The following is a 23,148-nucleotide window of genomic DNA, read 5'->3' on the forward strand; positions in this document are numbered from 1 at the left end:
TAAAGGGAAAAATAATAGAAACATGTGCCTTCTTCATAGAAGGCCATTTCCTCAATATTTAATTCAAAACTGAAAGAGAACGTAGGGCATTACACCAAATTCTGGGCAACACAGCTGTAGCCAAGGACAGCTTCTCGCTATATTCACTGATATTCAATCTCTATAAATACACAAATGGGCACCTGCTCAAGAACACATGAGGGCGGGGCCCAGGACTTTGTTTTCTAAAGGACATATAACTGTCCAAACATTCTTTATTATTTGGGGCTGGAACTCACATGTCTCCCTAGAAAAAGAGGATGAGCATTCCTCAGTGTAAGGAGATGTCATGTAACAGTAAAACCTTGTGCATATTTAAGAAAGATTTATTCAAGTACTGTTGCATCAATTTCATCTTTCAGAGGGAGACAGTGTTTATGTGGAAATCTGCAAGAGATTTTTCTTATAGGGGAGCATGTCACTTTATTATGTGAATTCTGCAAACTGAAGCATATACTCCACTTTAAAATTCTAGCTTAACAATTTAGCACCTCAGTCGAACAAGACAACACCTCCCTTTAAGGAAGCATCTTCCAGCAAGGCTGCCTGGTTGTGTCCATCTCCTTGCCAGTATCCACTGGTACAGCAGTAATGCTGAGTGCAGAGGAGATGTAGGTGTGTGCTTCACCTCAGTGCTCTGCGCACCAGGCAGCGTGGCCCCAGTGTGAGGACTTTGCAACTGAAGTGCAGGTTGAGGGAGTCTGGGGAGCAAGCATTGCTCAGAGCCCATAAGCCACCCTCCTCCACCACGAAAAGAGCCCGCATATGGAAAGATCCCTGCTTTTTTTTGCACTTTGTTTGGTTTGGACGCAAAGATGGGGCGCCGCTGCTAAACCCATTTCCTTGAGGGCGAAACCATGCCTTTGCCTGCCTGCACTGTTCAGATATGCATCTGACCAGTTGGTACACGAGCTGATGTGCACTCCAGGCATGCCAAAACACTGCTACCCTGGCTCCACCTAGACAAGAGGATGCTTATTCAAGCAGGACCGAAGTACCACTAGTGACACACTCTCAGCCACTTCAAAGCCAGTTGTGGACCAGAGGCCTTTTATTCCACAAGGTCTGCTACAATAAAATAAATTAATAAAAATAAAAGTATATTAACAACCAATATCTGTGATTTACTTAAAAAAGGCTGCCAAATTCATGGAGTTAAGGGATTTTGTCAGTGAAAGCTATTTTCTTGCTATGAGAAGAAAATTAACCACAAAGCCAGCTCTGTCTTGTATCTCATCCTCATTCTTCAGTGTTTCTTCCTTGTTTTTCCTAATAGCCCATTCTTGAAAAACTGCTAGATTTACTCCCAGTCATCCAGCTGGGGCAGCTACAAGTTGCTCTATTGTCTCAATGGTGAACTAAAGCAAAAACCTAATCAGTCCCAGGCTGCAGGGTGGCTGTGCTGTGCAATGTCAGCTAAAATACGCCAGGGCACAGTAAGAACTGAGATGCAAGGGTATGGAGAAACCCATCCATCCCACTGCCTGTGAAAGCTGTCCATTCTTTGTTTGTTTGCTTCCAACACTCTCCTATGTTATCTAGAAAATAGCTTTAAACTCCCAGTGCCTGCTGCCAACAGGCCAGGCAGAAATTTCCAGATAGAGACAAAATGAGTTCCTTCTATTAAACATAGACACAGGAATTGCCACCTCAGCAGAGTTAGAACCTTATGCACAGTCTGTTCACATAGAAGGGCTCTTACTGTCACTCATTTGCACAGCCTGACATCACTGGGTCTCAGACTTTCTCCAGACCTCCAATGGCATGGCCACTGCAGGGGCAGGCTGAGCTGAAAACTGCCCTGCTCCAGGAACAGGATGCTCCTCTGGGACCAGATTTTCCCCTCTGAAAACCTGCATGGGATTTATTTCTGGCTCTATCCATCATGTTCACAGATTCCCTTTGCAGGCTGCTACCAGCCATTTCACCTCTCCGTGGTTTTGGTTCCTGTAGTACCTTTAGTATCAGCCTCAAAGGAGCACAATTGATTTATCTAAGGAGCAGTACTGTTTTGTACCAGAAGTGAACTACCGACAGAATGATCATTTAGGGGAGGTTCTCCTTTATGTATGTTTTACACACATACTATTCATTCACCTATGTAATTTAGCCCTAAAGGGCTGCATGTCACCTATCAAGAAAAAGGATAGAATCAGAGAATATATGTGCTTGTGATTAATGTGATATGCCCTACATTCATAATACATCTCTAATTCCACATAAACAACTAATGCAAAGGGTGTCTAGCACAAAGCAATATACTATGACTGACTGAATACTTAAGGGATCTTAACCATAAAAGGTATAGCTGCCTTTTTTAGAATTTCCTGCTTTCTAACAAACTACGTGGTCATTCACATGATGAGTTACAAAACTATGTTCAGAAATCATACATCTAGTCACAGTGGTGAAACATGAAAGATATTAAAGAAGTTACTCTTTTCAGCTGAACACACACACACAGAAATTACAACATACTAGTTTTAAATAGATTTTTCTAAGGATTCCCATTGGTAGTCTGATGTTAGCCTGTATATAGTTGTAATGAATGCCTACATTTTAAGTTAGCCTTTAAGTTGGGACATATTCATTGCAGATAAACACCTAGTAACAAAAAAATACCAGCCCAGTCCTTTCATTAGATATTAAGTTTTTAATGTCAGTGAGCAAGATTGTTTTTCAAGCAGGAACATATCTCAGTTTTTCAGAATGACAGTCACTCATCTGAAAAAATCAGTTCTGCTTGCTAAAATAAGTTAAACTGTTTTAAGAAATGCAGAGCGAGGACAAACAGGAAAGACATTTTTTGTTAAATGTTTATCCTTGGACAATGTGCAATTGTTTTGGGTTCTGGATTTCTAACATTATCACCAAACCACAGAAATCACAGACATATTTTATTTTCCATACTAAAACTGTTCAAGATTACATCAGTTCTCAGGCAAAACTCAGAAAAATCACTGTGGAGACAACCCGCGCATTAAAACAATTTGCCTGTGCTACACATGTGGGCTGGTGAAATCTTCAGTGGGGTAAAAACCACATCTGATGAAAAGGACCATTTAATTTCTGCTCTGCAGCAGATTATCAAAGGCTACCCAGCATAGCATTTGATTTAAATACAGTCTTAAGGGCTGGCTAAACACGAATAATTTAGGCACAGCCAAAAAAGCACGGCTTAGTTCAAAAGTATGCTTGGAACCCTGGGATTAGTCATCTAATCTCCTTATTCAGCACCAGGCAAAAATTAGGCACACAAAACCAGGATTCATAAGCACCAGCATCCCACCTTGCCTTTGCCAGCAGAGGAGGTAAGGAATGAGGGATGTATGTGACCTTGCTACTCTCACATAGGCAGGTAACAGCTCCCCACTGCAAGAACATGCAGTCAAGCCTTTACAAAAACCCCGCAGGGCATCAGTCCTTTCAAGTTCCCTGCCCTTTTTTCATCTAAAAGCCCTGGGGCTACTTCCACTGTGCCAGCAGGAGAGGAATTCAGGATCAAATCTCTGCTTTCAGGGAATCTGAACTCCACCCTTCCCTGGCCCTCTCTCAGGGCATCCCGGGGTGTAGGCACTCCTAGAGCTGAAACCCAGGTGCTGGGGAAAACCTATGATGTGCCAAGACCTGGGGAACCTCTGGGCTGAGAGTCAATAATTTGCCAGAAGAGCCCACCTGAGGCTGAGGTTGCCATGACAAATGATCCTTTTATGAAATACCAGGGTAAATAGGCATATGAACTTGTAAACTTTAATGGCATGGAACTAATGCAAACCCTCAGGCTGCTATTAATCATGCTTCCATACCAAATAGTTTAAAAATTAATTACTTGGCTTTGTTATTTTCTTCCAGATAGTGGATATCTGATGAAAGGTGTTCAGCTGACTGATTAACTACCCCTTTGCTGGCATACTTGCACTAGCATGGGAAAGGATAGGTGCAGCAGCTATGTCAGAAGATATTTATGTGTACCTATCAGCAGGCAGTAACGTTCCAGCTACACATCTGAAACACGTCCTGCCACCCTTCAGCAGCAGCATGATAGTTAACATCTCCAAATTTGAGTATTTGTAGCCCCTCCAAAAAAACTAAAACTTCACTCTCTTAGCTTCTTGCTTCCTTATTGACTGACTGATCCTTGAGATCCTCCTTGATTTTGCTTCCTAAGGTATTTCAGAGTCTGCAGGCTGATGGGCTAACTGGATGCATTGTACAAATATGTGTCCCATCAAATGTAAATGTCCTCCTGTCTAGTGAACGCTACCTTGTTCCCAGCCACAGAGTGCAGGGCATCCAGAGCTCCCTACATTCCCTCCTCCCATTGTCCTGTGACCCGTTCTCATGCCCCTCTTATTCATTTGCTCTGGGACAGAGACAGTCCTTGTCTCTTCAATACGCCTTGATATATTAGTTCTTTTTAAAATGGGCTAGACCTTTTGATTTTTGTATCAGGCTTCTCTTGCTAATGAAGAAAGAGAAGGAAAGTTGTGAGTATCCTCCTGTGGGTTCCTACGCCTCCTTGCATGCACAAAAACACCACTGCCTTTATCCACCCAGCCCATCCTCACAGGTCAACTACATTACCCCCTCTGCATTTGACAAATTGCTAAATATCCCCTGGAAAAAGAAAAAAACCAATCCATCAGAGCTGGTAGCATGGTACACTCATCTCTTACAGTGCAGGAGCACACTCGAGCCCTGCTGTCTGCCTTTGCTCTGCCAACACTCCTGCACTGGGGTGCTTTGACTCACCCACGGGGCTGGCATACCCTCATGTTAAAAAGACTTGTCCCTCTGAAGAATGAGTCTGTCTCAGAGCTACATTCAGGTTGCTTAACCTCAGAGCACTCAGCCATAAGACATGAACATGCTGGCACAGCAGGAGATCACAGACTCGAGGTGTTACTGATTGCCACCTATACTGTTTCTCAGGAGACTTGTCATTTGAATACCACAAGGTTAGACCTTGCCCCACTCTCATTCAGGATCAGGATCGCTTTCACCGTATCAAAAATGCGTTCAGGAAAGCTTCCCTGGACCAACTCCATGTGGGATCTGCCACTGTGAAGGCAATGTCTTCTCTTCTCTCAGGCTCTCAAACAAGGAATACACATTTCTGGCCTTGAAGAACTGTCCTTTTTTTATGTCCCTGAAGAAAACAAAGCATGTCTCCTTCCCTGCAACCCCTGCCACCCTCCTTCTTCTTGCAGAATCAAACTCTTTCATTTAAACTGTTTGGCTCAGCCAGAAGTCAAACACTGAACTCTTAACCCAATTTGTGTTACCACAGTGTGAGGTTACTGGCACAGGTGAGGTGAACCATCCACGGCACCCAAGGTACTGTGGCTGGAGCATCCCCTCAGCCATCCTACAAGTGTACCACTCCCACAAAAAACCAGCTTCCAGCTGCCCACTGGAAGCAGCATCCTGAAATAGGACAGGCTCATCCAAACCTTCTCTGCATGCCTTGTTGAGCTGAGTTTTTTTTCATAAGATACCCAGGAGCAGGAGTCATAGACAAAGGTATTGGCTGCTAGAAAGTCAGTTAGCAAAGGTATTTTATCTTTTAAGGGTCACTTTATGCTAAACAAGATACATGGTCTACCTTTTCCTTCATTCAAACATCTCAGAGCCAAACCTGAGGACCATTTAAATATCAGCATCAAAAATCCTATCATTTTACATAAAAATGATGCCCCAAAGGGACAAATTAGCTTTGGATTATTACCAATGCAACAGCATAGAGAGGCATTAAAAGCAGAAGCAGGTTATGAACTTTGTAGGAAGACACATTTTTCACACTTTGAAAGTGGAAAATAAGGTGTATTTCTAGCAAGCACTTCAAAGGGAGAATGCCTTACTCATAAATGTCTGAGTGTCTGTTTAGTAAAGTGGAATGTGAATATCTGTGAAACCCAAGTAAAAACATGGGGCTATGGAAAATATACAACATGTATATGAAGTTCAACTCTAAACTTTTACATTCCCAAAGAGTTCAGATGTTACTATTTTCAGATATACATACACTTTTGTACTATCTCCTCCATGGCTTAAGACAGCCTCAAAAAATATGCTTAGATAGGCTAGAAAAACTAAACAAATCCACTGGAAGAAGGAAGAATAATTTCTTTCTTTTACTGTCTTTTATGGTATCTGTTAATGGTAAATAACATACTGTTACACAGCAGTTTTGCCTGAGACCCTGATGTGGATGACACTAGTCTTTCACTGAGAAAGCATTAACTTCAGGGATAAAAAAGAAGTGTCTGTTGTATTCACCAAGTTTAGCAGTCTACAGTTCAATGCTGCTCTTACAGAAATTGAAGAAACTCTCATTAATTCCAAGGGGTGAAGGGCTGGTCGTGAAAATCCTAACTATGTTTTCCTAATAGAATTCATCTTGTTAATAAGCTGGCATGTGAACTCATTTTTTCCGGCTGCTGAAAGCAGCTTGTGGTTTGCTTTTATTCTTTCAAACACAATTAGCAAAGCACTCCAGCAGTTGAATAGACCCATTCATTTGAACAAATTATTCCCTGCCAGGGTTCGAGGGGTTTTTTTTCCCCTTTTTTTTTTTCTTAAATCTCCTCAAAACTCTCTCTCATCCTGATGTAGTCAGAAGACACAAAAGCTTGACATTAATCTTGCCTGCCTGTGCCTGAAAAAAGAGAAGTGGGACAGACACCACTGAATAAGTTACATTTTCAGCATCTCAGTGACACAACTGAATTGCTCGCTTATCCCAACCTTATCTTAGCTGGTGTGCAACCCTAATTAAAAGGCTGACGTAAGGAATACACACAGAGAAAAGTCTGGCATGGATGTTATGGATGAGATGATAAACTTTATGAGCTACCTCCCATGTAGCTTTTGTAGTTAACTGCTGGAGCTAGAGGAGTTGCTCCCAAGTGCACCATTTCTCATTTCAGAGGGCTGAAAATGTTAAATAAAACAGAGTTGCCCTTTCCAATAGGTAGCCGCATTTTGCTGATCTAATTAATCTATGTAGCTCATTCTTTCACTGAGATAACTGAACTGGCAAATCAGGCTCCAGTCTGCTTTTCCTGATGCTCATTTTCAGGGTGAAAAAGGCTGTGGGTAGGATAAAACCCATGCCTCTACCTCATGAACAATGCTGTCGTGTAGTTAACACAGCAGAAATATTTGTTTGATTAGTTACATTTTCAGCTTTTAAAGGACAAGAAAAAACAAGCCATGGGTGGTCTGTAACCTCAGAAGAGCAAATATCCTGGGCTGTAAAATCATCCCAGCTCAGAATACTGGGTTGGACATAAAAAAAGCATTTATTGAATCCTAGGCCTGAGTCAGGAACAGAAGGTGCATTAAGAGCTTCCAAACTGCAGCCTACCGCCAATTCATTAAGTGTTCAGCATTATTTAATAAAAATGGCTTATGCATATACTTTAACTGAAACACTGTTTATTCATAAACATTTTTAACTACAGTATGTGTTGGGAGTTATTCACATACCAATTTAGAGACAGTTTCAAATTCTTCCTTCAAGTAACTGCATGCAATTCCCACTGCTGTCTGGCTCAACTAGGCTACAGGTCTGCAAGGAGAGCTTGTCCTGTATTTTGCAATTAAACCAAGGATCTCAGAGACCAGAACACACTGCTGGTAATGTCTTGTTAATGCATTAACACTATAAAACTGCTGTCATTGGTATAAAAGCATTAAAGTGATTCTAATGTCCGTAATGAACTTCAAATTTGAACAGATTTTTGAAAAAATTCTTCCTTTTTTTTGGATATTTTATCAGCGAATTCATTCTCCAGGTAAGCACAAAATAAAATGGTCAGGCTTTCCACAAAACTACAGGATGCTTCTTGAAAAAACATGACACTGTTGAATGCTGAAACAATGGCTGAGCAGATTTAATGCTTCAGCCTGCAGCTCTTTGGGTTGCATTAACATGACAGTACTCAGAGAGTGGTGAACAAACAAACTAATTGTATTTGCTAGTGGTCTCAGGCAGCTTTTTGCAATGGGATGTTGCAATGGGACATCGCAGAGAGGGAACATCATCATTTTTAGCCCCATCCTGTGCAACTACAACCTACCCAAATACTTCTGAGATGCTTTCTCAGAACCTCTCTTATTTTCAATGCTGTCTAGTTAAAAGGTGCTTAAAGAAGATTTTTCCCTCAGAAGAGATTCCTGGAAGAGTCAAAGAAATTTCTTTTTCCACACTTTCCTGCTCATTCATAAGGCACAGGTTCCTCCACCTTCCCTATTTCCGCAGGATAACATCCATGCAGAAACCACAGTAACTTCTGACCTGGGAAAGCCATACCCCGAACACGTTTTTCTCTTTTCTGTGTGATTTCACAGCTGGAGATGGAGACAGCCAACACTCTTTGACCTGTTACTTCTCCAAGGGCTGTATGTGTTCTGCATCTGGCAATGGGACAGCTGCTGCTTTAGAACTCTGCCCTTTCTGTCTCCCTTATCTTTCCTTCTGTCATCTGCTTATTTTCCATTTTTATGATATTCTTTTTTGTTAGATAATAATGCCATTAGGATTAGTACTGGCAAGCAGCCAGGACAAAATGGCAGCACTAATGACTTTTGTTTGACTTAGGGTCACTGTGAGATAATTTAGACCACAGACCTGGGGCCCCACTTTCCCATGACACTGAAAAAATCCACACAGAAAAGCAGAAACATCGAATGCTTCAAATCCAAACCTCCCTAAGTTCATCCTCTTGGGACAAAGCTCGCAGAAAAGAATGAGGACTATATTTCAACACCCATAGATAGGACTTGAGATGGACTGAACTACTGACTATCTTTCCGCATAGTTTTTGTTTTCAGGAGCAAAATCCAGCAGAGAAAAATCCATCACTGTCACCTTCCACCCACTCAACTCAAGGAGTTCTCCCAGTCTTCCCTTGGAGGACACAGCCTTGCTTAATGCACACCCAAGGCACTTTCTTACCATGTTGCCAAATGAAGCACTGTTAATGGGTGCCCACTACCCACAAATCTTTCAGAGAGGAAGGAATTGGTCTTCAGTCTGTTTTTTTTTTTCCCAATTAATTTTTAGAATGGACTTTTTTTTTTTGTAATTCTGAAAGCTGCCCCAAAACATTTCTCCTCTGAACAGGGTAGCAGGACAGTCAGTTAAGGGAATATGAAGCATCTCCTTCCCACTGTTCAAACTGGGGAAATGTATAATTCACCTTAAATTATGAAAAGCAAACCAGAAAGTTAAAATTCACATGCTGTTAATGGAGAAACACAGCTAATGTTCTTTTGAGATACTTAACCCAAGACTAACTCTCATAAAGACATTTTATTTTACCATTGTTACAGTGCTGTGAGAAAGCAGGTAGAGAAGGATCTGCTAAGAGCTATGTAAGGTAAGCATCCAGGACGCTCTGCATTTCAAATCAAACCTCCTTCCCCCATAGCCATGATCTGTAGCTCTTCCACTGAGAGTCCAGATCCCTACTGCATCCACTATCGAGGCTTCCTATGAATCAGATGGCAGGAAGCTGTGGTACATGTACAGAGATCACCAGATCCTCCCTCTGTCCCAGCAAGAACAGACTGGGAAGAGTACAGAGAGCCAGGTGGGAAAGGAAGAAGAGGAAGCAGAGCAGGAGAGGCAGCAGCAGCAGCAGGAGGAGGGGGCCCATGCTACTGCCCAACCCTAGCAAAAGCTGATGTTTTTGTGTGAAGGAGTGCTTGGAACAAGATGAAAAACTCTGGATCACAGGTGGAAATGGGACATAGAGAGATGAAGCCCTCAGAGCCAGGCAGAAGGTGCTCAAGGATGAGATGGAAGGGAGACATTCCCCACAGCTGTTCTCAAACAGCCAGAAGCATTTCCAGGACAAACCATGGAGTGAGGAATCAGAAAAGAGGACTTCTGGCAGTGGGTGTGCAGTTGCATTTCCCCAACAAGCACATCAGCCTGCAAAATCTCCCCCATGCTGGCACAGGGGAATTTGCTCTCTGACAGATCCACTTCTGCTTGACCATAACAGAGTATCTTGTATCTGTCCAGCACAAATCAACACTGTACAGTGTTTGCAGAGGGTCCCATCCTACAGAACAGCAAAGCATCCCCATGCCTGCCACCAAACTACCCACAGGCAGCATCCAGAGCTCTCAGCAGTATAAGGCTTTTCTCATCTGGGGAGATGTCACACTGCCCAGACTAAAAGTCACAAAACTGCAGGTGAATGGATCTTTGATATTCAAAATCACATTTTTCACCAATCATAACCAAGGGCACATTGCACATATTCAAGGTACATTGCTTGCTAAGCAACACCTGCAAAAGGGCACATAGAGAGCAAAGGGAGGAACAGTACAAATTACAGTTCCATGCCTTCTTCCGAACTCATTTAGCAGGTTCTTCAGAGAGCAGCACCCTGAAATTGCTAGTTGGGGTTTCTCCACTAACCCAAGAAAAAAAAAATGCCTTCAAAAGACTATGACTAGACTTTGAAAGTATCACAGGAAAAATACAAACTACTGATGTGATTCAAGTTTAGCATTTTAATATTTAAATAAAATATTTTCTAAGAAGCACAAGTTTTGTAAAAGGCAGCCTAAATTATACAATAAACTGCAGGGAAGGTTCTTTAACACAACCTAACGCAACTGAAGATGGTGCCTCCACCTGTGAGGGACACAATGTCTGAAGCAAAGATGTGAGGTAGGTGCCTAAGTGGGAGTTGGAAAATGAAGTGTTTGGGTTGGTTTACAAATTTCAGGCATTAATTCCTTACTCTCATTTCCTACAGCTAAAGACTGACCAAATGCTCTTCAAGTTTCTTTTCTTTATATTTGGAAAGTTTTTTCTGCACCACGGAGAAGGCTGACTGTCTGGGAAGCACTTGTATCAGCATGAAGGAATCCTTATAGGTATGTGCTATACATTTTTGCCTTCACAGATGACTTTTCTATGAAAATGCCTTACAAACTAGCTTAGCAGTACCTCAAAAGTAATTTTCAAAGGCATTTTCCTCCTACATTTTGAGAGATTAAAAAAAAAACTTTCCCATGTCCATCTCTGGACAACAGGGGCATACCCCAAGGCTTAAAACAACTTCGAAGGACTTTACTGATACTTTAGACAGTTCAAAATGAAAAACAGCAACTACTTACACATGCTTTGCTGGAAAATAAGACCCCTTTTCTCACTCATACCAAGAATAACTTTGTCAGATGCAATACTGAGAGTGTACCTTTCTGAGATTTGAGTCTAAAAAACAATAATTATTCTGAGAAAACAAAAGGAAGACTAAAGTTCTTTGCCTATTAGAAGAAGACAAGTAATTGGTGGTAAAGTAAGAGACCTGGCAACCTGCCTTTCCCCAGCCTTCCTGCTGATGAACTAAGGGATGAGCACAGGCCAACTAGTCAGGGATAGTGGGGTACAGATCTAGTGCACCTAGACCAAGTCTGTTCTTGCTATTTACATTATCCACCAAAAAGAAAAAAAAATTATATATGCAACAGGAAGATTTTGCAACTGAACCCAGGTGACTGTCTTGGGAAGATCTTACTGATGTTTTTGCTTTAATTAGGAGCGAGTTTTTGAAGATGCCATGATCTCGTCAAGTACTTACATAGTCATCCTCATGGAGACCTTGCTTCTGAACAGAACTTTTCACCTCCAGGGAAAACTTCTCAAACTCAGGCTTCACAGTCCTCAGCAGAGTGACAGTCTGGAGGTATGAGTATGCTTTCTTGGCTTCAAGGTCATGTTTGTCTCCTCTTCTCCAAGAACCATTTCCTAAAGGGGAAAACAAGCATATTTCCTGCTCCAAACTAGGTACCATTATAGGATTGCCTTCCTTTTTCCACCCAAAAGTCCCCTTTCGTGCACCTTGGGGAGATAGCAGAATACAAGGGAAAACTGAACCTTCTCCAGATGCGAAGAAAACCAGGCCGTGAGGAATAGCTGGTGGGAAGTAAACATGCAAACTGAAGGTCAACTATTCCCTTGCTGTATTTGATTATTTTCAAAGCGTGGGGTGAAGCCTGAGTGTGAGGAGACATCTTGGAACAAAACACACAAGCTGGATCTCAAACACAGAGATATTTAAGTCAGAAGAAGGGAGGGAGGGTTCAAGCACAAAGACTTTGTTACACAACACTCCACCAGCGACATTCCTGGACAGTCAGAAAGGCACCAGTAAAGTCAATATGATGAGCATCACCCTGAATGGAGGGCACACGGTGCAGCTCTCCCACTGCAGTCAAGGAAAAAACCATGTGTGCCGTGGCTGCCATACCAGTCCATCTTTTAGTGGAAAAGGAACATTTGGAAACAAAATGGAATCCTGCGCCTACGCTGTATTTACACGTGTTTTGTGTCACAGTAAGGGAACAATTTAACTCAGACCACCAGTAAAGAAACCACATTTTTAAAAAGCAGGACAGCTGACTAGTTGTTTATTAGCAGAGGAGTCCTTCTGCAGAACAGAGACTGGCCACAGCAGGCCCTGAGACCCTGATTCAAAGCTTCAGGATGTCAGTGGAAAGGTTCACATTGTCCTGGAGCAGGTGAATAATAATGATAGCTAAAATATAAATGATAACTCAAATGTAAATGATAACTAAAAAAGGCTAGAGGGAACAGTGGTAACCCTAAGCAGTGTACCTTTAAATGTTTACAAATAATTAAAAGCTAGACAATTTATTGTTCAAACAGCAGCAATAATCCCCATTATGGCTAAATGAGCCAAGGCAAAGACTAATGCTAAACTCCCAAGAGTGATCTGGAAGCACAAGGGAACCTGAAATGAGAGAGGTTTTCCTTGGGTTGAGGACCATGGTGTCATTTGGACCAAGAGAAGCAAGTGATTTGGGAGTGGAAATGTTAAGGAAGATGGAATCCAGGCATCAAAACCATGGTGCTCCTTGCACAGCACTACCAGCTGCATCACATGGCTGCAAGAGCAAAGTCATAGACATACCACCTCTGTCCCCTGAAGCAGGTGAACAGAGCTTGCATTTTGTCCTCCCAGCACCCTGGTACTGCTGCTGGGAATTAACCGGAGAATTGCTCTGCTTCCTCAGAGAGCACATGGGAACAAGCAAAGGACCTGCATTTTTCTGGAAGTTAAGTCTTTTCTCCTGCAGCTTTTGGTTCCAGGGCAGCTCCTGTCATTCCCAGCACAAGACAGGAAACACAGGAGCACCTAAGCCCCTTTCCTTCTCTTTTCCACACCAGGAAAGCCTTATTTATCACAGCCCAGCACTACTCAGGACTGTAATCTTTAGACATATCCTGAACTTGGCTATTTCTTTCCTTTTCTTTTTTTTTTTCCTAAGTGATTTCATTTTTTTAGGAGGAAGCTCTAGATACATATGCCTCCATTTAGGGACTTTTTTCCCCCATACAAAACTTAACCAGTCAAAATAACTTACACCAAAACTCTATTCATCAGACCCAATGGAAACACAAGAGAGCAACTAACATCCCACTGTCTGGTTTTGCCACTCTTCCCTTCAGTGCCTGCACCTGTCCTCCTTACTGCTTTCCAAGAGAAAGAAATGCACATCCAGCAATTGTAAGCTAGCATATCTTGCTGCATTCCCCAAAAGGGAAGTACAAGCCCTGCAGGAGTCTCGAAGATGAAAAGCTTCTGCCCCAGCTGGGTACCAGCATTTTAGAGGTGCAACATTCAAGTAGAACAGAGACTACAGAAAGGAGGGCTTTGCATTTACAAATGGAGACGGGATGGCTAAAAATGTAAGATTATAGACGGAAAACACAAGGTAGAGTAACTTTCTGTCCTGGACACTATACATGTTTCGTTTTAAAAATCCTGACACTGAGAGTGGGGACAGTACACTTGCATAACAGCGTTCCTAGAATAATTTACATATTTAAATTCCTTCATGGATTACTTTGTGGGAGGTCATCTCATTACAGTTCAGTTGCGTACAATTATTGCAGCCTTGGCATTTAATATGCCTGTTCTTCTGAAAAATTAAAAATATTCAGAACAGAGGGCAACAACAAACTGCAATAAAGTTATTTGAACATAAAGGCAGTGCCAATTGCCCAATCACTCCCACTCTTAGATTTTATAAAGTACAAAATCTACTATCTCTGGGCACTGGGAACAATGAGCTTTGGGGGAATTTCTCTAGACTTCTCTTATGCTTTCCTTTCATATGCAGTGATCATCTGCATAGAAGTCAACTTCCGGTGCACAGTCATTTCCTGGGAAACACATCCACAAACAGAAAAATTGGTCTAAAAGAAATGTCAGGAAATGCCACATTCCAACTACACTACATAAGAAGACAGACAGTTCTCATTAATCCCTTAGAAAAGCTACAAGAAGACAGGAGTACCTGTGATGCAAAGGAGGGTGGTGCTGAGGCTCCCACAAACCGTGGGGCAAATGGGAATTGCTCCCACCACTGTCCCCCATGGAGGCTGCATGTCAGAATTCCAGCATTGCCCTGTACCTGGCTGGGGAAATTGCCATCTACCTGGGGCTGTATCACTGGGGACACCCACCCCACATCAGCTGTAATCTCCACATTACTACTTCCCAGGTAGTCACCCTGAGCCCATTTCAGCCAAGGCAAGGAAACCATCAGTTGTAAGGGATCCATCTGAGCCGCAGTGGATACCTAAGGATGAGGTGAATTGCTGTCCAGAGGTGCCTAATTCTCTCTAAAGACAGCCCAGCTCACACACAGACTTGTGCCTATGGCCAGATGAATCACTTCTGATGCATTTCTACTGTGAGTCAATGCTGGCAGTCAGAAGAGTTATTTGATCAGTGGTTTCTAGTAAAGTCAAGTCTACAAAACTCCCACGGTCTAACACAAGGGCCAAAACTCCAGGATTTTGTGACTGCTGCTATGAGTAGAACTTCAGCTTTTTGCTCTGGTCCTGAATAAAGCTGCAATGCCACACAGCTTTGCTTATGCCCCCAGGGATAAAGTCACTCCAAAGTCACTCAACTGAACAAGCAAACCTTCATTCGAACCCCTGGCTATGATCCTGTTCTACAACTTTATCTTTTAGTTATTTGAGCAATTTCCTTATTACCTGGCAAAACTTGGCACTCTTTAGCTAACCTAGATATGTAGCAGTATCTGTACTTCTGTACATATCTATATCTCTAAATTCTAGGAGTTACATACCTTCGTTATACAGTGTGTCAAATAGCACTGGTTACAGTGAAATAATCTCAGTGATGGTAGATAGGTAACAAAAAGTTTATGCAAAAAAACCTTAATTTATGATTAACTGATTAATTAAAAAAATACATTATCCTTTTTTGAATTTATTTGTTCTTGTTGGTCAGCCTTTGAGGCTTAAAGAAAGAAAAAATCCAAAGTTTTCACTTCTTCTCAAGTCCCACTTCGTTTTTCATTTGAAATAATTTGTTATTGTAGTGGATTAATTAAAGCAATGTGCAGGGGGGAAATTATTTTTAAAATATTTTTTCTGAAGAAAGCAAGAGAAGCTTCTCTCTTCAAAAGCCATGTTGACACTTCAATAAGACCTAGTTTCAAGACACTAACTTACCCCAGCTTCAGCCATCTATTGTTTGAACTCGGCAAACACGTTGCTCCAATATTACTTGGAATTTGAGACAGCTGTAGCACCTAAGAGCAGGTTTAGTCCCTGCCATGCACTGAGGTAACACGTTACATTTGATACTATGGCATACAGATATATTAGGTATATTTTAAAAAGAAAATGTATTTAATTTACATTTTGAAATCATGGTTTAGTTTGACAAATATGATCCTTTTCACTTAGTGGTGGAGTCAGTCACTTTTATCCACTTTAATCAATCTGGACTGCCTGTGTCCCATCTAGTGCTTTCCCTTCAACATAGCACGGCTGAATATTTTTGCAGATACCGTTTCTCAAAAAATCTGAAATAAATTAGATTGTGGACGATCCAGCACAGAGATGATTTCTGGAGACCCAAGGCCTGCAGCTGCCCACAGAACTGGCTGTCATTAGCGTCTCCTTCTAGCCATTTGCTTAGACCACAGGTCACCAGGCAGCCAGGAATACCCCTGCCCCAAGATTTGACAGTCACAAGTGGGGGGACAGTGCAAGTCACCTAGACCTGAGCACACACACTGCTGAGTGGGGTACCCACACCATAACCAATGTCTCTGCCTGGTGGTGATTCCCTGAAAAGTAATAAAAAAAGTAACCCCTGTGCTATGCTGTGACCCACCCAGTATCAACTATAGCCACAAGGTTTGTTTTACTTCCTGCAATGCCACAGCCCAAACGGAAGATAACTGCAACAACAGGGAGAGACAGTGGCGTTTTCTGGGACTCAGTGCTGCGTATTTTGAGGCTAACAATCTAGAAATACTACCAAGCTTAGAAAGACTTTGCAATACACCTGGGCAAGAAAAACACTACCATATGATGAGCTGTTGAAGAGTTCAATGTTGAAGAAAGCGTAGTCCCCGTTGGTCATTCCTTGCCGATGAGCAGCCAACATGATGTTCCTGATAGTGTCACCACTGGCACACATGATTACAACTGGTGGAAGAAAACGAGAAACACAGATAAGAAGCAGTTCAAGAACTTCAGGGAACAGCCTGTTAAGCATGAATACTGCCAGAGACAGTGACCTCAGCTGTCCTCCCAGTGTTGCAACAAACATGACAACACAGATAGCAAACAAAGCTGATTTCCCAAACACCTGAAAAGACAGGTAGCAAATACAGGGAGGCTTCCTCCTCCCTTGTCTCCTCTGAAGATGATAATTAAATAGAGCCTCTGTGTGATCTGGTTTTGTACCTGTGCAAGATGTGATAAGTTCTGGCTCCAAATTTCTTTAGCTGCATATATTTGTAGAGTAGACTGCAACCAGAAGCCTCTGTTGTTACTTCTTAGTGAACATAAAACAATCTGAAGATGGAGAATTAAGGTGATACCATGGCATTACCATCTCAATTTCCATTCAATTGAACAGTCTGGCATAGATTCAAGCGCCTTCACCTCACTATCTAATATTTAGATACAGAATTTGTTGCTTCTCTGCACTTAAGGAAGAGCAACATCTGTGCACCTGTGCAGCAGGGCCAGTGCTATGAATCTTTCCAGAATGTGACTTTCTCTCCAGAGACCATACACTAAGTCTAGGCAACAACCTTTGATGGGATGTTTAATATTAAGAAACAGGAAAATTAAGTGCCACTTTCTGAGCATCAAGATTAAAGGTGGGTACAAGATTAAACACCTTCATTTATCACCAACCAAGAGCTAAACAGAGGCCCTGCTGCTGCAATGGGACCTACAAGTCCACAGGTGTGCTCTGTGTGGGCACCTTGATCCACACTGTGACAACTGTGGTTGATAGGTCTCTCCCCAAACCTGCTGGGCAGGGAGACTACTCCCCTTGCTATCCCTTCCTTCTGCAAAGAGAAAGCAGAAACTCAGGTGAGGTCTTCAGCAACACGGAGACAACTCCCACACAGAGCATGTTATACTACAAACTTTTATGCATGTTCACAAGATTACAGGTAAGAAGCTACTGACATCACAGGGAGCAGGAAAGTGTTTTATCAGTTGGGGCCATATCCTACAACAGAGTCATAAGAGATCCAGCGAGGACGATGATTCGAAACCAACTGCGCGCACGTTTCCAAGAACGCCGTCACGCATGGCAGGACTCAAAAGCTACAATAATGTACGCAAATATTTTCAACCCAACAATAAAAATGAATCAAAACCACATTCAGCTCTTCTGGGTAGAAGTGTTTTCTATTATAAGAAATGAAAAGGCCAAACGGGCCAAATCTTTTCGCACACAATGAATCTTCTCCCATTGCTTTTCTGGTTGGATGCCATCGCAGGCATAACCTCCAGATGTGCCGCCAGGGTGAGTCACGTTCAGTACATCCCCGTGCTTCAGGAGAGTTATACCATGCATAGCTCTGTCCTACTGATTATAGCAGAGTAATATAATAATTTCCAGAGTAACAGAGTAAGACATATTTCATGACCATTGTGAAGTATATTAGCATGAACGAAAAGAGGAAGAAAAAAATTCTTACAATAAAATTTGGACCAAATCTTTTCCAGATGCACATCAGGAACAAATTTGTCTCACTGTTCCTAATTTCAGTATAGGTGAGAGATTTCCTTTTGAAACGTTTCCTTGCTGCCCTCTCAATTCTCCCTTGACTTTGCCTTTGTAATTCACATCTATCATAAAATTGTAATCTGTAGATGGAATCAAAGAGATTCCCACAACACCAGTAAAAGACTTTGACCAAAAGGAATAAAAGAAAGAGTGTGTGTGGGGAACTACTTTAAAATACATTAAATCATATTTTGTAAGCCTCTAAAGGAATGCAAGGGAAGTAATATTAACTATTTGGATGGGAGTTTTAACCCAGCAGGAGAGCAAAAATTACATATTTCAAGATTTTGAAGCAAATAAACTGCAGACATGCCTCTCACGATCTTCAAAAAACGCAAATTATGTATTTAATCTGCATCTGTACCATACTATTGTGTACATACAAACACGTAAGTGCAAACACACACAAAATGTTCTCCCTCCGGCATAATACACACAGACCACACTAATTCTAATACTAACATGCTGAATTTATTGAATAGGATTATTGACTCATCCTGCAAATTTTTAGAGTTTAGTTCCAGCTAAAGGAGTAAGCGTTCCCTTTGCTACACACATCCCATGGACTACATGCTTATGCATTTAAGCACAGTCCTGCGTTTGTGACCTGAGCCTACAGCATCAAGTCTGCAGTGCAGCTAACTGAGCCTGTAAGGGAGCTTGAACTACTAATAAAATTAATTGAAGACAACTGCCTAACTTTTATTATCATATTTTTCATGATTTTGTTGTGGCTCTAAGACTTCAGCTTTTTCAAGTGGCTCCAGGGACTGAACAGGCAGTCCCTGGTAAACAGGGGTGCATGGCTGAGTATGCCTCTTCCTCCCAGACCGCTGAGAGCTCAGTGCAAACCCCCAGCAAGCAGCAGCCTAATCTATGGGGTCAGCCCCTGCCTCAGGTCCCACCGGACAGCTGGTGGGGCAGTTTCCTTCTCGGCTCTGGGAGAGTTTCAAGTAGGTATCTGCTTGAAAGCCCACTCCCACTCAGGCAGGTCAAGAAAGCCTGACAACTCGGGTGGGACCCTAGCCAGCAGCAATCTCTGGAAACATGACATGGTGCAGGGTCAGATCCCAGCACAGTGTCACAGTAGCTTTTACACAGGAGCTGTCAAAAACTGGAAACCAATCAAACAAAAACATGTCTATAAAGTGCTTTGGACAATGTCCTGTTGGCCACAACGGGGAGTTCCAAGGAGTCCCCAGGAGACATGAAGACTACATCTGGTCAGCTAAAGCACACATTGCACCCACACGATGCAACTTAAAATATTGTGGTAACCTGAAAGGTCCCAAAGGAATGTGCCAAGTGAGTCCTGCGGTCAGTCTTTAAAGTCAGAAAGGCACAAGTGGAAGCTGGAGGGCCCTGCTTGCCGCATTTTGTGGTAGTGGCATGAGCCAGATGACAAATGAAGAGGTGAGATGAAGGGAGGGACCCCACAGGGCACAAGGGTGGGGAGAAATACTCCTTCTGTTCAGTCATTTGCAAGTTCCAGAATGGTGCAAGACCAAAGGTCTCACCTCAGCAAAGCATTTAAGATCACACTGAAAGCAAGCTTCTCTTTCCTGACTGTCAGCATGGTCTGAAGAGTGGGGCTGGAGTAAGCACTTGTCTTTTCCTGCTCTAAGCATACTGCTATGCTCTCAGCATCAGGAAAGCTACACACAGAGACACATGACAAGCATCTTTCCCATACAGCAATTTCTTCAGCACTGACACATTTCTTTCTCTCCATCATTGTATTTCCCTGAATCATACTTACAAGGAAAGCTCTATTTTAAGCACCTACTGAATAGAATAGTAAATAGAGAATTAAATAGCCATATGCTGTTAGACCTCAGTTATCTCACACACACTCCTGCATGTTAAGGATTTCACAGCAGCACAACATTAGCACTGCAAAGCTGCTTCATCCACAGACTACAGCATCAGAACACCAGTTCTGCCAACCACACATCGCATGATCTTTATCTGTCCAATTCTGATGCTATTTTAACACTCTAAAACAAAGATATGTAACAATTATACAAAGGGCTTTGCACATCTATGGCTCTTTTGGAAGATATAGAAGTACTTTAACTTTATCATGCGGTCCACTGCCAGAATATATCTTTTCTTTTGCAATAACTTACTGGGGAAGCCTGCGTCTGCTAAAACCCTCTAACAGAAAACATCTTTCTGATAAGCCCATATATCCACACATTGCTTGGCAAGATCTCACTTTAAAATACAAAACTGCACGTTTCGAAGCACTTTGCTTTACTGTTTCATGATGCAAAGTCAGTTCATCCAGCCCAGGGGTGACTGTCCAAGACGTTTTACAAGCCATTTATCTCCACGCTGTTTTGCTAACAGTTGGTGGCAATATCACAGCACGTGCTCAAGTGTTTCCCACGCACCCATCCCCTGAAGTGACCCCCTCACCTACACGCATTTGTTATTTATGAGGTACTCAAGGGGCGTCCAATGGCAGGAGTGTGAAAATAGCTCCGGCTACAAGACACAGTGGGGTGAGAAGAAAACATCTTTGCTTAGTCTTTGAACTTACAGAGTCATTGCAGAAATGACAGAGAATAAGCAACACATTTGCAACCCTGTAGATCTGGGCAATTTTGAGTAAACCAGACCGTCAGCAGAAAGCAGATTTCCTACTGTGCCACAAAAGCCTCCTATCGTGGTCCCCGAGGGCAAGCCGCACTCTCCGCCGTTGGGAGGCAAAGCTCTAATGAACCTCTGCGGGCAGAGCTTTCACTCCGGGCTGCTAGATGTCATCTGCCGGGGGATGCCCGACCCGGGGATGCCGCCACAGCACCGCAGCGAGTTTCCCCAGGGACGCGGACGGACCATGACTCCCCCCATCCCGCAGGTCCTTCCCTCCCCCGGGGATCCCACTGCCCCAGCCTTAACCGAGGAGCCAAGCCGGGCGCTTCGCCGACACTCACTCACCCCTCTCGCCGGTCTGGAGAGCGCGGACGACGTCGTCGAGGTCGAGGTGGCGGCTGGTCTCGTCGAAGCTGTGCACGGCCATGTGGAAGGCTTCCTCCTGGAAGACCACATGGACGCCCTCCATGGCGAAGTAGCAGCTGCGCTCGGGGTTGCTGTCGCTGTAGAGCAGCGTGGCCCGGTTCCACTGGTGGTGGCGAAAGAGGGCCAGCAGCATCTCGCCCATCTTGGCATAGGCGGGGGCCACGCGGGTGAGGTGCGAGTACTCGCCGGCCTTGGCGCCGAAGCCCGCGGCCAGCGCGCCCGCCGACAGCATCGGCACGTCCCAGTGCGCCGCCAGCCGCGCCACCGGCGCCGCCGCGTACTCGCACACGGGACCCAGCAGCAGGTCGGGGCGGCGGCGCTGCAGGGCCACCATGTCCACCAGGCTGAACAGGGCGCGGTTGCCGCACGCCGAGTCCTCGTAGGTGAGCTGGAAGGCGTAGCCGGGCGGCAGACCCGCGCCGCTCTCCCGCAGGCTCCGCACCGCGTACTCGATGGCCGGGCGCACCCGCCCTAGCGAGAAGAGATAGGCGTCGTCCTGCGGCAGCAGCACCAGCACCCGGATCAGCTTCTCCTCCTCCTCCTCCTCCGCGCGCGCGGAGCTGCCGCCCAGCGCCGCCCGCGCCGCCAGCACGCAGCAGAGGCTGCCGAGCAGCCAGGGCGGCATCGCGCCCGCCCCCCCCCGAGACGCCCGAGCTCCGGCAAACTTTTCGTCCCCCACTTCCCCCGCCCGCCTCGAAAATTGTTCGGTCGTGCTTTATTTCTCAGGTGTTTGGCGGACTCACAACCTGGCCCCCCCACCCCTTTCCCCGCCTGCGGGTCACGGACGGAGCATCTCGGCTGTGCTTTTCTCGTTCTCTTAGAGATAGACGACTATTACTATGATTGCTCGCCCCCCGCCGGATCCCCCCGCGGGGCTGCTGGGCTGCGCCCTCCCCGCTTAAGTAGCGCGGGAGCGACGGCGGCGTCTCCGCACACCCGGCGCGGCGCGGCCGGGTTTGTGCGCAGGGAGGAGCCGGACCGGGCGCTCCCTCCCGCCCGCCCCCTCTCTCCGGCGGCCCCCCCGCCCCGCACACCTCCGCGGGCGAGCGGGGGGTGTCCTTATCGCACGCATCTGACAGTGATGTGTGTGTAATTCGTGTACCTTCCTGCTCCGCTCCCTGCCCCCCCTGCCAAGCAAGTCCCCCGCAACTGGGGCCGGGGAGTAAAAGGATCCTGTTGCACTTTCATACTTTTTTGGGGTTGCTCCAGCCTGCTTAAGCTGCATAAGAAAAGCACTTGAGCCACCCCGAGGGCTCAGGGGTCGGTGCGTCGCACGGCTGGGACATTTGGGGAAGGAGCGGTTGCAGCATCAGCACCAGGGGTTGCAGGTAGCAGCCTGAAGGGCTCTGCAGCAAGGCACAGGCACGGCTGTCCTGCTCCCATCTCCTCACCTAGAAAGATGCCCGTCCCCGGCATAACACTATGAGGAAGCTGGCACTGGATATGTGACCCCTGCCTGTGTCCCTCTGGGGTCTTTCAGAGACTCCTGCGCCAAGACGGTCCAGATGCCATTTTTTGTCACTTCCCACTGTGTCTGAGAGACACAATTTCATGCCCCAAGCAGCAGAGGTTACCTCCAGTAAAGGAGACAAGTCCTGTTCTGAGATTATTTTCTTGGGAAAAAAAGAACTTTTTGAATTCTTGTGACAACACTGCCTGGTCAGAAGGGCATCCCTGTTCAGCTCTACTCACTGACCATAGAGCTGCTATGCTTAAGATTTGGTTAGCATCCATTTAAAATGGGCACGCCTTTTCTGGAATAAAGTAATGTGAAATGTGCAGAATGCTTTGTGAAAGAGGCTTTTTGACAGCAAAATCCTGAAGGATGGCTCTCTGTGGAGTTTTCTGCCCTGTAACAGCACATATCCTCGAAGCCAGGAGCAGGGCTGCACGGTTTGATGTTTTATGGTTATTCAGACAGTGCCAGGTTTGCATTCGAAAGGTG

The 23,148-nt window shown here is 44.4% G+C and overlaps 1 protein-coding gene across 1 annotated transcript in view; it reads right to left on the minus strand.

Moving 5' to 3' along the window:
- The window catches only part of NPR3 (natriuretic peptide receptor 3), a 40,600-nt gene extending 18,772 nt beyond the window's left edge, over positions 1 to 21,828 (minus strand). The window contains exons 1-3 of the mRNA XM_027709495.1: positions 21,123 to 21,828; positions 16,448 to 16,570; positions 11,649 to 11,815 (exon numbers count right to left, since the gene is read on the minus strand). Coding sequence (XP_027565296.1) covers positions 11,649 to 11,815; positions 16,448 to 16,570; positions 21,123 to 21,828 — 996 coding nt within the window. The remainder of the gene's footprint in view (positions 1 to 11,648; positions 11,816 to 16,447; positions 16,571 to 21,122) is intronic.
- Between the last annotated feature and the right edge of the window lie 1,320 nt (positions 21,829 to 23,148).

The sequence above is a fragment of the Neopelma chrysocephalum genome, unplaced genomic scaffold, assembly GCF_003984885.1.
Source record: "Neopelma chrysocephalum unplaced genomic scaffold, ASM398488v2 Primary Assembly neopelma1_96780, whole genome shotgun sequence".
In the NCBI taxonomy this organism is placed as follows: domain Eukaryota; kingdom Metazoa; phylum Chordata; class Aves; order Passeriformes; family Pipridae; genus Neopelma; species Neopelma chrysocephalum.